Raw genomic sequence first — 14,894 nt, forward strand, 5'->3', positions numbered from 1 at the left:
ATAATTTTAGATTGTAAAGTTAATAAAAGACATAAATAAAGATAAAGATTTTCAAGTTTATAAGCGCACTATAATGGATTAAATATGTAAAATTTACCAAACAATATTAATATGGATAAAATTTATACATAAACATATCTTTCATTTAATATAGGAGTTATTTATAAACTTTGATAAAAAATAATTTTATAAAAATAATAGAATATTTAAAATAAAATCAATTTATTTGTAACTTTTGTTAAATAAGAAATAAATTATATTTAATTTAAAAATAATATATTTTTAAAAAAATATGGCTATATCATTTAAATAAACTTTAAAAAATTATTTTATATAAAGAAATATTAATATAATGACATATAAAAAATAAAATTTTTTAAAAAAATAGAAGTAGCAAATAAAAAAAAAAAAATTTATATAAAATTTATTATAATAAAACTTAAATAAAATAATATAAATAAAAAGAAATATAAAATTTGATTAAAAATAAAAAAATAATTATTAAAAATATATAAATATTTTTATTTTTATATATGTAAATGTATATGTATAAATATAATTATATATCTATATAAATATTTATTTCTATATATATATAAAATTTTTTTTTTTTTATATTTTTTAATTATTATATTTAATTATTTATATTTAATTATAATATTAAAAATATCTTATTAATTTTTTTTTTTTTTATGTATTTTATTTATATAAAATAATTTTTATAAATATTTTTTCATTAATTATTTATTTATATATAAATTATTTATTATATATTATTCTATTTTTTTATATTATCCTTTAAAACTTTATTAAAAAATTTTTTCTAAAGTTATTATTTTTTTTTAACAATAAGTTAAAAAATGGGTTAAATTTGTAAAAATATATGTAATTTTGAAAATAGAATTGACTAAAATTAAATTTTAGTATATTCAAATTTAGATATATTATCTCCTTTAATCTAATCTCCTTTTTAAAATTAATAAATTTTAAAAAAACAAATTAGTATTAGCGATTTTTAAAAAATTAATCATTTAGGATAAGGTGAATTTGGTAATGTAATTCTCGTAAAAAAGAAAAGCAATAACAAAATATATGCAATGAAAATAATATTAAAAAATAAAATAATATCAAGAAATTTAATTGGAAAAATGACTTGTGAATAAAAAGTATTAAAAGATAATCAATCTCCTTTTTTAATTAAACTTGAATACTCATTCTAAACAGAAACAAAGTTATATTTAGTTATGGAATATTGTAAAGGTGGTGATTTATATTCTTTATTAAGAAAATATTCACGTTTTCCAATAAAAATAGCAAAATATATATCTGCAGAAATACTATTAGGTATATTTCGAACATAAAAAAAAAATGTCATCAATTTTTTTTTCTCAAAAAGGCCTAGAATATTTACATAAAGAAATGAAAGTTATATATAGAGATTTAAAACCCGAGAATATACTATTAACAGAAAAAGGACATATAAAAATAGCTGATTTTGGCCTTGGAAAATAATTAAAGACTTAAGATGAATTAACATATACTTTTATAGGTACTTAGGAGTATATAGCCCCTGAAATAATAAAAAACTAAATGGAAAAAAATTAAATAGGATATAATTATAAATGTGATATTTGGGCTTTTGGAATACTTTTATATGAATTAATTAACGGAAAGCCTCCTTTTACACATCCAATGAGAAATTGGAAGCCTATAATGAATTTAATTTTAGAAAATGAGCTTTAGTTTAGTAAATATTTTGATATTAGTTCCAAAAACCTAGTATGTAAATTATTAAATACCGATCCTTTATAAAGACCTAATTGGGATTAAATTAAATAAGATGATTTTTATAAAGATATAGATTGGCAGATGATTAAAAAAAAGAAATATGATAGTTTACTTTAATAGTTTGTTTAACAAAAAAATGATAAAGAAAGTAATTCAGAACCGAGTGCGATTATCGAGTCTTTTCATTATATAGGAAAAAAGAAAAAATTTGAAGGGTTTACATACGATAAAGTTGAAAGTATATGTGAAGATTTAAGGGAAAGTAATGAATATGTATAGAAAAAAAGTGGTATTAATATTTAAAATAGTAATAATAAATAAATTAATTTTTCATGTATTTTTTTTTAACAATTTTTATATATTTAATGTATTTGTATTTTTCAATATATATATTAGAATATATTATTTTGGTATTAATATTATTTTATATATATACAGGAAATTAATCTAATATTAATATTTTTTCTTTTATAAAGTTATTAATTTTGTATATTTTCTTTATTTTCTTTTTATTTTATTATTGATATATTAAAAAAATGAAATAATTATTTTATATTATCTTTTTTTATATTACCTTTTTTTATTATTTAAAAGATATTAATTATAAGCATATAATAGAAATATTTTTATTTTTTATAGAAATTATAATTTAAATTTTTAGTTTTTTGATAAATATATATTTCTATTAATTTAAAAAATATATTATAAATTTATTTCGATATAAAAATAAAATCTTAATGGTATATAAATTAAAATTAAAAAGGTCAAATTATCATTTTTTTTGTTATTTTACAAAATAAACATATTTTACATGTAATAATATTATAATATTATAAAATTATTATTTGAGATATTATATTTTTATAAAAATTAATAAAATAAATTATTTTATTATTATTATTAATAATTATATATTTCTTAAAAGAAAAAAAAAAAAATCTGATAATTAAAATAATATCTTTTTTTATTTTTCATATATAAATAAAAACTAATTTTTTATTTTATCAATAATTTTATTTATTGTTATAAAAAAAAGACAAAAATTCAAATATTAAAAAAAAACAAACAAACAAAGAATATATATATATATATATATATATATATATATATATATATATTTATATATATATATATATATATAATAAAATTTATTTATATATATATATATATTTTTCATCCCGCTCAATGATCAGGAGTATCATCTTAAGGTTATTCTCTTGCGAATTTTTTAAACGCTGCAAGAATTTCATCACAATATTTAGAATCCAAACAAGTAGTATCTACAATAATTCCACTTACCAAATAAGGATCAATATTAGAAGCAGGTCTTCTATCTTCATAATAACCTTTTCCTTATGCAGTTGTATAAACAGGAATTCTAACTGAGACAGCTCTACTTCCCTCTCCATAATTGAATTTATGGATAGAACTAGTTTCATATGATCCAGTTAATCTTGCTTTATTACCTTCTCCATAAAGAGTGATATGTTCAAGATGTTTTTCTTTTAATTTAGGTAAATGATTATTAATAATGAAATTTAATCCGCCATCAGAACGAGTAGATTTAGTTGAATAATTAGTATGTGCACCTGATCCATTCTAAAAAAAAAAAAAGTAAATATAAAATAAAATAAAATTAAATATAAATAAATACCCAAGCACCCTTAATAGGTTTAGGTTAGAAATCAACATGAGCTCCCATTTCTTCACCTAGTCTTAAAAGAATATATCTAGCCATCCACATCATATCCCCACATTCAATACCTTTAGTAATACCGACTTAAAATTCCCATTATCCAGGAGCAACTTCAGCATTAAGTCCTGCAATTTTTAATCCTGCAGCAAGACAACATCTCAAATGAGCTTCAGTTAAGGCTCTTCCAAAGCAATTAAAATCTCCAACTGAGCAATAATATCTTCCCTAAGGGAAAGGGAATCCACCCTCAGGCCATCCTAAAGGCCAAGCATGTGTAGTTCCGGTTCTGCTGAAAAGGAAATATTCTTATTCAATGCCAAACCAGGGATCTTCTTCTTTAGCTTCATCCATTATTTTAGATACAATGTATCTAAAATTACCCCTAGCGGGTGTTACTTTATCGGCTAAGTAAGTTTCGGTCATTACTAAGTAGGCACGTACTCCTTTTCTGAAAGGATCAGGACACATGTATACGGGTTTTATCCATATTTCAGAATCTCCAGTAGAGGCTTGTCCGCAGGATGAACCGTCATATGTCCACCAGTCTAGTTCTTCAAGTTTAGTTATTTTAGATGTGTAGACTCTAGTTTTGGAACGGAGGCCTTTACCAGTTCCGTCAATCCATATGTATTCGCATAAAGTGAAGTTGTCGAGACTGTTGTGTTCTTGGTTGAAATCATAAAGATTGAAATTTCTTAAATTTAAGAATTGATTTTAGTGAGACATTTTTTTATTTTAATATATATATATATATATAATAATATATTTTGTAATTTTGAAATTATTATTATTTATTATTATTATTTATTATTATTATTATTAATTATATTTTTTTTTTTAAAAAAAGATATTTGAAATAAAGAAAATAATTATAATTTTAATAAAATTTATGAGTTTTTATTTATTATTAAAATTGTAACGTCATGCTTTAAACAAGTTTTATTGATATGCGCTATTTATATAGATTAATTAATTGCACGTGTAAATTTATGTATATCATTCGAAAAATAAAATTTTGAAATTAATTTTTTTTTTTTTTATACATTAAATTTAATGTGATTCATTATTTAATTTATTCTTAATATAATATCTAGAAATATTATTTATCATTTATAATTTTAAATACATATTCAGAAAAAAAATTATATTAATAAGATATATAAAATAAACAAAATATAAATAATTAAACATTAAATTATATAAAGTATTTATTTTATATAAAAAATTAATAAAATATTTTGAAAATTATATAAATATATATATATATTTAGATTTTAAAAACATTTTTTTATTTTTTTATTTATAAATATTAAATACTTTTTGTAAAAAAATCATATTAAAATATAAAGTTTAACTTTAGCTTTTTTGATTATTGATTATACTATATTTAAAATATTAATATATAATTTTAAAAATTTCGTACATTTTCTATTGTATTTATAATTAATACCTGAAAAATCAATATTTAGTAAAATTTAATAATAAAAACAATTTAATACTGATAAAATAGTTATTTTTTTATTAGAAAAAAAAAATATAAAAATAATCTAAATATTTTTATTTATCATTATAATTAAATATAAACAAATATTTAATATAAATATTTTACATAAATTAAAACAGTACTTTTATAATATTAAAAAATATATATTTTAATATTATTTAAAAAACTTAGTAAATTCGAAAATAAATCAAATAAAAAAGTCATTTAATTAAAAAAAAAACTATTAAAATAAAAGTCAAATTGCTTTTATCACATAATAAGTTATGAGAATATATCAATTATATATAAAAAAATATATACTAATACATTATTTAATCTTAAATATATATTTTAATAAAAAATGGTTATAGTTGAATATTTATATTATTAATTTAACTATATAAATAAATAAATAAATAAATTAAATAGACATATTTTAAAATAAATTAAATTTTTTAATTTAAAACAATATATATATATATATAACTTATTTCTTTTTTAATTATTTATAAGAATGATACTTAATAATATTTATTTATTTGATTTAAAAGTTAATTTAAATTTGGTTTGTTATCAATACAAGAAATATAATTTATTAATATTATAATTATATATTTTCTATTTATACTTTTTATAATTATATTTAATATTTATATTTAAAAACTTTATCATCATATTTAGATTATATTTAAGAAAAGATTATAATCTATATGATTAAATTATTAAAAAAAAATAGTAATCTTATAAATAAAATAAGAAAAATATTTTTTATTATACTAATGTATTTGAAAAAAAAAAATATAATAAATGATTAATAAAATGTTTTATATTTTTTTTTATTTATAATAATATATAAAAAAAAAATAAGAAAAATAAAACCTTTAAAAAAAAATAATAAAAAAAAAAAAAATTAAAAAATATGGCTTCCAAATATCTTTAAAAATATCCTGTACCTGAAGGTTTTTATGAAATATTACACGATTTCACACGTGAAATATTACGCGCTTAACCTGAAGACATAATCTACTTTGCGGCAAACTATTTCGAATAAAAAGCTTAAGGAAAGGAATATATATATGAATCAAAATATAACGTTCCAAAGCCTGTTGATAAATATGATATGGCAAATAAAAAGAGTTATAATCCAACCCCTCATGAATAATATGCTGATTAAGCAATGAAAGTAGTTGAAGCATCTAATAATAAGGAAAATGATTTATAAAAATTAAATTCTTAAAAATCTGATAAACAAAATGATCTTTCAAATCATTCAAAAGAAAGTGATATTTCATTCGCTGAAGAGAAAAGAATCAGCAAATAATTTGTATAAGATATGTATAATTCTGCCATGTTAAAAGCAGCAGGTACAGAAAGTGTTCAAGAAATAAAAAGCATATAAGAAGATAAAAGCCAATAAGAAATAAAAAGCTAATAAGAAGTTTAAAGTTAATAAGAAGTTATTATTTAATAAAAAGAAGAAATAAAATTAGATGGACCTATAGAAAGTTACTAAAATGCAGCTTTAAAAATTCAAGCTAAATTTAGGGGAGATTAAGTAAGAAATAAATATAATTGATGACTTCTTATAGAAAAATAAATATATATATATATATATATATATTTATATTTTTTTTAAAAAATATTTTTATTAAATTTAACAATATTTGTTTTATTTTTTTAATTTTTTTAAATCACTATTAATAATCATTTTTATATATCACTTTTTTCTTATTTACCTTTAAAATTTTATTATTTTTAAACTTTTTAAACAATTAAATAATTCTAATTTAACATATACTTTTATTATTTATTATATATAATACTTTACATGTTTATTACATTATACATATAATATTACATTTTAATAATTTTATTTTTTTTGTATAATTAATTGAATATTAAATATATTATTTGAAAACTTATATTTAGTTTAAATTTATTTTAATTTATTAAAATATTTTTTTTTATATTAATATAATTTAATATTTTTTTATTTTTTATAGTTTTTTTAGTTTTTTAATTTTTAAATTATTATTTTTTGATTATAAATAAAATTTTAAATAATATTTTAAAAATTTTAGTGTTATATTTATAAAAATGTATAGTCTCTTTTTAAATAAATTATTTCCTAATCTTTTAAAAAATTTTATATTTCAATAGTTTATATATTTCTTATGTTTTTTTAAAAAAAAATTAATCAATTTATTAAAAAAGTAGTTATAGGTATTTTATAACCTTTTATTTTATAATAAGGTTATAAAAAATTATAATAAAAGAATAATATATATAAAAGTAATATAAACTATATTTAGAAATTTTAATTTATAATAAACTTTTTTTACAAAATTTTAATTATTTAAAGATTTTTTAAATAAAAATTCTTATATTTCAACACTAAAAAAAAATAATTACTTAATTAAAAAAGTTAAAATAAATTATTGTTATTAAAATTAATATATTATTATTATTATTATTATATTATTATTATTATTATTATTAATTTTATTATTATATTAATATTTTTATATTTATTTTTATTATTCTTTTTATTTTTATTTAATACCAAATATAAAAAAATGAATATGTTTAATAATGAAAATGAAAAAATAAATACAGAAAATCAAAATTAAAAAAAATCAGATTTAATTTTTTTGCAATAATAATAAAATATTCAATATGATAAATAAGAATATTCACTATAAGAAGAACAAGAAATGAATTAATGGAAACCATCAAATAAATTATTTGGCGGATTTATATATATAATTACAGGTTATTTATTTAAATATTTAAAATCCTAAAATAATAAAATAAAAAAAGGTATTTATTTATTAGTAGCCGGTATATTGTTTGCAATCAAAAATGAAAAAGTAATAGAATATAAAATAGAATATAGTCAAATTTAAAAATGCGGATTTAAATAAATATGTGAAATAGAGTTAAATATTAATTAAGAAATAAAATAACCAGTCTTTATATATTATGAAATGAAAAACTTTAATTAAAACTATTAAAAATACATAGATTCATATAATTAAGAATAAATATATTAAGCTTAAAAATTATATAGCCATTAAGATAATTGTGAACCTTTTAGAACAAATTAATAAATATGTGATAAACTTAAAGAATTAAAAATAATTTAGTAATCCAATGAATATAGAAATATTCTTGGATAATAATTTACTTAATAATAAATGGAATAAGTCGCTATACCTTGTGGAATAAAAGCTTTTACATATTTTAATGGTATTTTTAAATATTTATAAAAAAATATATATTTTTTTTTTAGATGAATATAAATTATATAAAATTGATGGAAATTAAAAGTAAGAAATTAATATAAAAAGTGATAATATTTCATGGGAATTTGATTAAAAAAATATTAAAAATTATGATGCTTAATAATAATGGATAAATATAGAAAATTGTAAAATATATATATATATATATATAAATATATATATAATAATAAATTTTATATTATATTATTTATTTACATTTAATTATAAAAAGAAAGATTTCAAAATTGGATTAGAGTTTCTGGTTTATCTAAATTTAAAAAATTATGGGGTAAAATCGATTAAGATTTAAAAACTGGGAATTATATTATAGAAATAAATAATAGTAAAATAATAATAATTATTTAAAAATATATATATAAAAGAGTTTGATTAAAAAATATATAATACATATAAAAATATTCTTATTAATAATGTTACTTCTATTGGAGGTAAGAATCCTGTCTTAGTAATAGCTCATTTAGTTGGCGGATCTGTTACTCTACTATTAGGGTTTGTATTTATTATATATCATATTAAAACTAAATCTAATAAATGATTTTTTTTTTTAAATATTTATTTTATTTATAATTTTTTTTTTTATTAAAAGAAAAAAAATATATATATAAAAATTTCTTAATGTTTAAAAAACACAGATATATATATGTATATATTATTATATTTATACATAATAAGAAAATATACATTTATATTATTAAAAATAAAAATAATTAATTAATAAAAAAAATAATCATAAAGGACTATTTTTTTATTAATGTATCTATAAATAAACTTAAGCCAGTGCCACAAAAGCAGTAGTTAATCCAGCAACAATAGATTAAAACAAAGGCAGTGTAATTTTGATTCCGAAGAAAGTTAAAGGTTAATTAATAGAATCTTATTAAAGTTCTAATTTACAACTTTCAATTCCATCCAATAAACTGTTCAAATGTTCTTTGAATAAAATATTATTGTCATTTACATATTATTTTATTTTAAAAATAGATTTTTTGAATACAAAATTACTAATTTTTCCTTAATTTTCATTATCAGAGTAAATTTCTTCCATTCTCAAAATATCCTTAAAAATTATTTAATGGTCTCCCAAAATAATATCAAATTTTTCGAATTTTTCATTTATTAAAGCACCCAAGAAAAGCATATATAGTAAAATCGAAAAAGTAACCGTAAGTTCATAAAAGCAAATAAATGGATAAATAAGATTCAGTTGATATAAATTAGTTACCCATAAAAACACTAAAATTAGATTAAATAAAATATAAAATAAATAAAAAGACAAATAAGACTATAATCTCAAAAAATAAGATTTTCCATAATCTAAAAGTATTCTTCTTAAAATAGACCAAGCTTTTTTTTAAAGAAATTTCTTAAAAAATATATAATATATTTATAAAATATATATATAATAAAAATATATATATATATTATATTTATATATTATATATAATATTTATAATATATATAATATATATGTTTATATAAAATAATTTATTTATAATTTATATGATTTTTATATAAATAATAAAAACATATAAAATATTAATATATAATTATATTTAATAATATATTAATAATTTTTATTATCTTTATATATATAATTATATTAATATATATACATTTTAATGAATACGGATTTGTTATATCTATTGTAGGAAGGCATTTTTTTTCTGCTTTATGTTCTTTTTTTACTTAGAGCATTAATTAACATTATAGTTAACAAAAAAGCTTTAATTTCAAATCTCGAATGAAATTAAATAAAAATACAAATGATATACTGTAACCTAAAAATGTATTAAAAAATAACATTGCTAACTATATTACTTCATAATTACATAAATTTATATTCTTTTAATATAAATAACGAAAAGCAATAGGTATTGAAGATCTTACTAACGCTAAAATTATACATAAATATGGTATTGATTTCGAATATATTTATGTTTTTTTATATTATTATATTATATATCCTATTATTCCATATCCATAAAACATTTTACCATTCTATACTTGATTATATGAGTTTGATTAGAATTTAGAAGATGTATATTTATGTTATTTTGATAATTCATTGTTCATTTGTTCAATTTCTGTTTATATTTAATTATTTGGATCAACAAAAAATCTATTTTTTTAATTTTTTAATTTTTTTTTTTTATTTTATTTTACGAAATATAAAATAATGCTTAATCAATTTCTCCTCTTTATATAGAATTATAAGTTTCTCTATATATAGTTTAATAATTTTACTATGCCCAATTTTTTAAATAAAAATCTAATATTCTATATTATCTTTCTATATAATAATTTTTATATAATTAAATTTTATCTTCATGTAAAGTTGCATATCTATATATAATTATAAAAAAAAGTTTTACATATATATATATAAAAAATAACTTTGCTGCTATAATATAACATCTAAGTATTATAATAAAAATAGTAAAAAGAATTTCTAAAAAATAGACATTTTAATTTGTAGTTAAAAAATACAAACTTATATTTACCATATTATTAATATAAAAAAATGTCTGGAAATAAAAATCAAAACTATTTCCAAAAAACCCTAAATTACCCATTAAATTAAGTCTTTTTAGATAAATTAAATTAACTAAAGGTCCCAAAAATACATAGAATAATATATGATACCAAAAGAACTCTAAAAAAATACCTAAATTAAAAGTAACTTAGTGATCTCTTAGTCTATTTATAGTTTCTGGATTTATAAATTTATTTCGGTCATTTTCTTTTTTCTAATTATCCTCACCGAAATATTCATCTTCCATTATATTTATTGAAGTCCCTATTTTTTCTATTTATTTTGTTCTATAATTTTATATATTATTTTTGTTATGTTTTAATTTATAATCGCTTAATATCTAATTTTATTATAAATGTATTTATTATAATTCACTTCCTCTTAAATTTGATAGAAAATCATCATCATTATTTTTTGATTATGTATCTAATTTAATTTATTATAGTTAACTTTATTTACCTTTTTTTTTATAAATGTTTTTTTAATTTTTTTGTTTTTTTTTTTTAATAAAATATTATTAAAAACTATAAAATTCTAATGATTTTTATTAAAGTTAATTATTCATTGGTTTATTCATTTTTTTTTTTTTGTTCTTATTTTTTTATTTATTTTTTCTTATTTATTAAACAATAAATTCAATAAATTATTATATTATACAAATATAAGTAAAAATACATAAAAAAATAATAATATTTTTATAACAAAAAATAAAAATTAAAAAATAAATACATAAAAAAAAAGTCAAACATTTTTTTTCAAAAATGGTGAAAGTCCTAAATTTTATTTTTTAATATTATCCTAAAACTCCATATTACCTTAAATACAATCTTCGTCTTATATATTTTCTTCCCCAATACCCATTAATTTACTTTTATTTCCAAAAATACCATTTATTAAAACAACTGGTTCTTCAATTTTTTAATTTAAAAGAATAAATTCTGGAAGAAAATCTTAGCTTTTATTAATAAAATTATCTTCCAATAAATTATTTGTTTTTTTATTCCAAAATCCTTCACAAATTTAACTTTGAGAATTTTTTTAGTTTTTCTTTTTCCCGTCAAAAAATGGCCTTTATTAAACAAAATAATTCCTTTTTTTTTCTATATTTTTTTTTATGTTTTTTTCGGCAATTTTTTCACTATTTTTTTCAATATTCTTTTTTGAGTTTTTTTTGGAGTCTTTTATATCGTTTATTTAAAAAAATCGCTCTTCTTCGCAAAAAAACCTATTTTTTCCAACAATCCTATATATATATTTTTAATAACTATTAATTTTTCCTTTTATTTTATTTAAATAAGCTATATTTTGCATTTTCTTATATAAAAACTCCGTCCAAACCGAAAAATCGCAAGTAAAAAATGCACAAAACTCCTTTTTCCTTTCCCAAATTTACTTTTTAAATTCTTCTTCATAATCAAAGTTATTAATCATCCTCAAAAACTATCCACAAGAATCGATAATTCTCAAAAACTCTTCATTTTAATATTAAACCTGTCTCTATTTATTATACTATTAATAAAGCATCCCTTAATCCCTCAAAACATTCTCCTAATCCTTCAATATAGGGAATATTTATCCGAAAATACAGGCAAATACGTTAGGAATATACTAAAAATAGTCTTAAAAATCATCTAAATTTAACTAAAGGTGTATATATTCATTAATTAAGTGTATATTTTTGGACAAAAAGTTTTTTTCTGACAAAAACTTAACTTATTTTTAACATAATTTAATATGTAATATTCCAAATAAATTCAAAGCTGAAATTTTTTCCGAAAAAACTGAATTTTCTAAAATAATATTATATAAATTTAAAATTTCTTCTGAAAAATTCTCCTTTTAGAAACTTTAAATACTCTAAAATAACCTACAACTGCTATTAAAAAAGCTTGAATTTTTCTCTTTTTTTTCTAATATTTTTTCATCTTTTTTTTACTTCTAAATATATACTGATTTAGCCTCAATTTAAGCCATATTATTAACTATACCCTATAAATTTCTCATAGATACATTTTAAGTTATGTTGTTTTTATCCTCTTTAGAACATTTATTTACATCCATATTGTTTCCTTAAACACAACATTCGTCTATATTATCCATCATATCATCTTCTTATTCATCTATTTCATCATCTTCTAATACATTGTTTTAACATATATCATCTATGTGCATTTTGTCAGGATCCTGGATGTCTTCTTCTTATGAGTCGTACCCGAATTCTTTGTTTCGAGGGTTTTGGGCAATGTTTTTTATTATATTTTCCTTTATAGAATAACCAAATTATTAATCGTCAAAAAGGTCTAATTATTCCTGTAAAAAAAATTCCTTTTATTTCATTTTCTCAGTTATAATATTTCTTAAATTCTATATATTTTTATCATCTTCATCAATTATATTCTCATCTTCTTCTTTTTTCTTATTTTTAATATTTTTTTAATTTAATATATTTCCTTAAATCCATCTATTTTCTTATTTTCTTAATATTTTAAATAATATTAAACTTTATAAAGCAACCTATAATATAAAAAAAAATATAAATATAAATATAAAATTATGAATATATATATATAAAAATAATATATATATATATATATATATATATATATATACTTTTCTAGGAGTTTAATTATATTTTGTAAAATCAAATGTGTTTGAATTGGCGTCTGAAAGTAATTCAAGAATAGCAATATTTCCTTAATTAGCCGCTAAATGCATTAAACTCCATTTATTTACGCCTCCTCTTTTATCAAAATCAAAAAGGCATTAATTTTATATATTGTTTTAATTATAAAAAATAGCAAATTTAATTGCTTCTTTTTAATTTTTTCTAACTGCCAAATGTAAAGGACTCCAAAAATCTTTATTTAAACAATTTGGATTTGCCCCTTTTTCTAATAATAATTTACATATATTTTATGCTTATTTTACATCCTTTTTAAAAAACCATAAAACATATATGTAGAGCAGTATTTCCTTCAAAATCTACACTGTTTACGTCTGCATTTCCTTCCAGAAATCGCATAACTATTTTCTCGTTTAATTTACTAGTTGCCATATTTAGTCCACTACCCAAATACCCGCCGCCTTTCCTCACATCAGCGCCTATTTAAAGTAGGAAATCTACACTACGAAACTTATTTTCTAATATAGAAAAAGTTAATAGGCTCTAACCTTCTCTATCTACTTAGTTTAGAGAGTTTTCGTTAGTTAATAATGCCTTAAGAACCCCTAATTCTTCGTTTTCGGCTGCTTAAAATGCCAAAGTCCTTCCTTTGGAGTCTTTTTTGTATAAATGGGTATCTTAATTATTAGAAAAAAAATTAACAAAATTTTAAAAAGTTATTTCTGGTTAATTTTCTTTTTAGAAAAGAATACATAAGTCAAATAATTTATTAAAATAAGAATTATGTAAAGGCCTCTATATTAGTATATCTGCCTAAGGTTTAATAAATTTAAACCAATCTAATGCTAATTCATTTAAAAAATTAAAATTTTTCAATTTAATTGGAATTTTTGTAAATAAATTATTATATATATACAAAACTTCTAGTTTTTTTAAATTAGTAATTTCGTTTCCTATATTTTCGATGTTATTTTAACCTATATTAAGTATTTTTAAATTCGAAATATTCTATAAAGAACCAGGTAATTAACGTAAATAATTATTAGAAAAAGAAATCTCTTCTAAATTTTTTAAAAAAGCAATTTATTCAGGTAATTCTTATATTAAATTAAAATCAAATGTTATACTTTTTAACATTAAAAACTAACATAATTCAATAGGGAACACTAGAAATTAATTATATGATAAATTCAAAACTATTAAAGTACTTTTCATATCAAATAATTATGCTGGAAGTTTATTTATTTTCATTTCTTGAAAATCAAATATATATTTTTATTTATGTATATCATTTTTTTATGTTGTCGATGAATCTTATATACTACTTTATATTAATGGAAATGATTTTCTTTCTTTTAATTATTAAAATTATAACAATTAATTTTGTGAAAAATTTAAATTTATAGAATTTAATGTATCTATAGATTCTATTTGATATTATGGAATTGTAAAAGTTTTTATAAATG

General features: G+C 17.2%; 5 protein-coding genes across 5 annotated transcripts, besides 31 other annotated features; 3 read left to right on the forward strand and 2 right to left on the reverse strand. All coding sequences in view use genetic code 6, as the record gives it.

Annotated features, from left to right (window-relative positions):
• Positions 1 to 620: 620 nt before the first annotated feature.
• Positions 621 to 656: a microsatellite.
• Positions 621 to 662: a microsatellite.
• Positions 663 to 738: 76 nt separating this feature from the next.
• Positions 739 to 774: a microsatellite.
• Positions 745 to 783: a microsatellite.
• A 77-nt stretch (positions 784 to 860) lies between these two features.
• Positions 861 to 2,328, forward strand: IMG5_067720 (protein kinase domain protein; the record flags this gene model as incomplete). Its single annotated transcript, XM_004036827.1, has 2 exons — positions 861 to 1,344; positions 1,397 to 2,328. The coding sequence occupies 2 exons, from the start codon at positions 861 to 863 to the stop codon at positions 2,326 to 2,328; spliced, it is 1,416 nt and encodes a 471-aa protein (XP_004036875.1).
• Positions 1,101 to 1,136: a microsatellite.
• An 8-nt stretch (positions 2,329 to 2,336) lies between the features above and the next one.
• Positions 2,337 to 2,372: a microsatellite.
• A 492-nt stretch (positions 2,373 to 2,864) lies between these two features.
• Positions 2,865 to 2,958: a microsatellite.
• On the reverse strand, positions 2,865 to 4,249 carry IMG5_067730 (hypothetical protein). Its single transcript, XM_004036828.1, has 2 exons — positions 3,443 to 4,249; positions 2,865 to 3,387 (listed from the first exon to the last, which is right to left on the reverse strand). Exons 1-2 carry the CDS (start codon positions 4,208 to 4,210, stop codon positions 2,971 to 2,973), a joined length of 1,185 nt encoding a protein of 394 aa, XP_004036876.1. The 5' UTR covers positions 4,211 to 4,249; the 3' UTR covers positions 2,865 to 2,970.
• Positions 3,389 to 3,439: a microsatellite.
• Positions 4,250 to 4,264: 15 nt separating the features above from the next.
• Positions 4,265 to 4,311: a microsatellite.
• Positions 4,265 to 4,315: a microsatellite.
• A 1,253-nt stretch (positions 4,316 to 5,568) lies between these two features.
• Positions 5,569 to 5,610: a microsatellite.
• A 211-nt stretch (positions 5,611 to 5,821) lies between these two features.
• Positions 5,822 to 5,885: a microsatellite.
• Positions 5,851 to 5,885: a microsatellite.
• Position 5,886: 1 nt separating this feature from the next.
• IMG5_067740 (regulatory subunit of type ii pka r-subunit family protein, putative) lies at positions 5,887 to 6,543 on the forward strand (the record flags this gene model as incomplete). Its single annotated transcript, XM_004036829.1, has 1 exon — positions 5,887 to 6,543. The coding sequence occupies one exon, from the start codon at positions 5,887 to 5,889 to the stop codon at positions 6,541 to 6,543; it is 657 nt and encodes a 218-aa protein (XP_004036877.1).
• Positions 6,347 to 6,405: a microsatellite.
• Positions 6,363 to 6,427: a microsatellite.
• Positions 6,544 to 6,564: 21 nt separating the features above from the next.
• Positions 6,565 to 6,594: a microsatellite.
• A 351-nt stretch (positions 6,595 to 6,945) lies between these two features.
• Positions 6,946 to 6,992: a microsatellite.
• A 400-nt stretch (positions 6,993 to 7,392) lies between these two features.
• Positions 7,393 to 7,454: a microsatellite.
• Positions 7,397 to 7,507: a microsatellite.
• Positions 7,402 to 7,524: a microsatellite.
• Positions 7,417 to 7,509: a microsatellite.
• A 157-nt stretch (positions 7,525 to 7,681) lies between the features above and the next one.
• IMG5_067750 (ligand-effect modulator 3 LEM3 family protein, putative) lies at positions 7,682 to 8,807 on the forward strand (the record flags this gene model as incomplete). The annotated part of the gene is made up of 4 exons (XM_004036830.1): positions 7,682 to 8,216; positions 8,260 to 8,397; positions 8,484 to 8,594; positions 8,635 to 8,807. 4 exons carry the CDS (start codon positions 7,682 to 7,684, stop codon positions 8,805 to 8,807), a joined length of 957 nt encoding a protein of 318 aa, XP_004036878.1.
• Positions 8,403 to 8,435: a microsatellite.
• Positions 8,808 to 8,962: 155 nt separating the features above from the next.
• Positions 8,963 to 9,000: a microsatellite.
• Positions 9,000 to 11,069, reverse strand: IMG5_067760 (hypothetical protein; the record flags this gene model as incomplete). The annotated part of the gene is made up of 4 exons (XM_004036831.1): positions 9,000 to 9,616; positions 9,886 to 10,391; positions 10,436 to 10,615; positions 10,667 to 11,069. Coding segments are annotated over 4 exons (1,706 nt in total), but the record flags the coding sequence as incomplete, so codon positions are not given.
• Positions 9,644 to 9,741: a microsatellite.
• Positions 9,646 to 9,733: a microsatellite.
• Positions 9,680 to 9,774: a microsatellite.
• Positions 9,812 to 9,884: a microsatellite.
• A 311-nt stretch (positions 11,070 to 11,380) lies between the features above and the next one.
• Positions 11,381 to 11,426: a microsatellite.
• Positions 11,427 to 13,323: 1,897 nt separating this feature from the next.
• Positions 13,324 to 13,408: a microsatellite.
• Positions 13,324 to 13,412: a microsatellite.
• Positions 13,363 to 13,414: a microsatellite.
• Positions 13,415 to 14,894: the final 1,480 nt, after the last annotated feature.

Source organism: Ichthyophthirius multifiliis (assembly GCF_000220395.1).
Source record: "Ichthyophthirius multifiliis unplaced genomic scaffold scaff_1120509250353, whole genome shotgun sequence".
Classification (NCBI taxonomy): Eukaryota; Ciliophora; class Oligohymenophorea; order Hymenostomatida; genus Ichthyophthirius; species Ichthyophthirius multifiliis.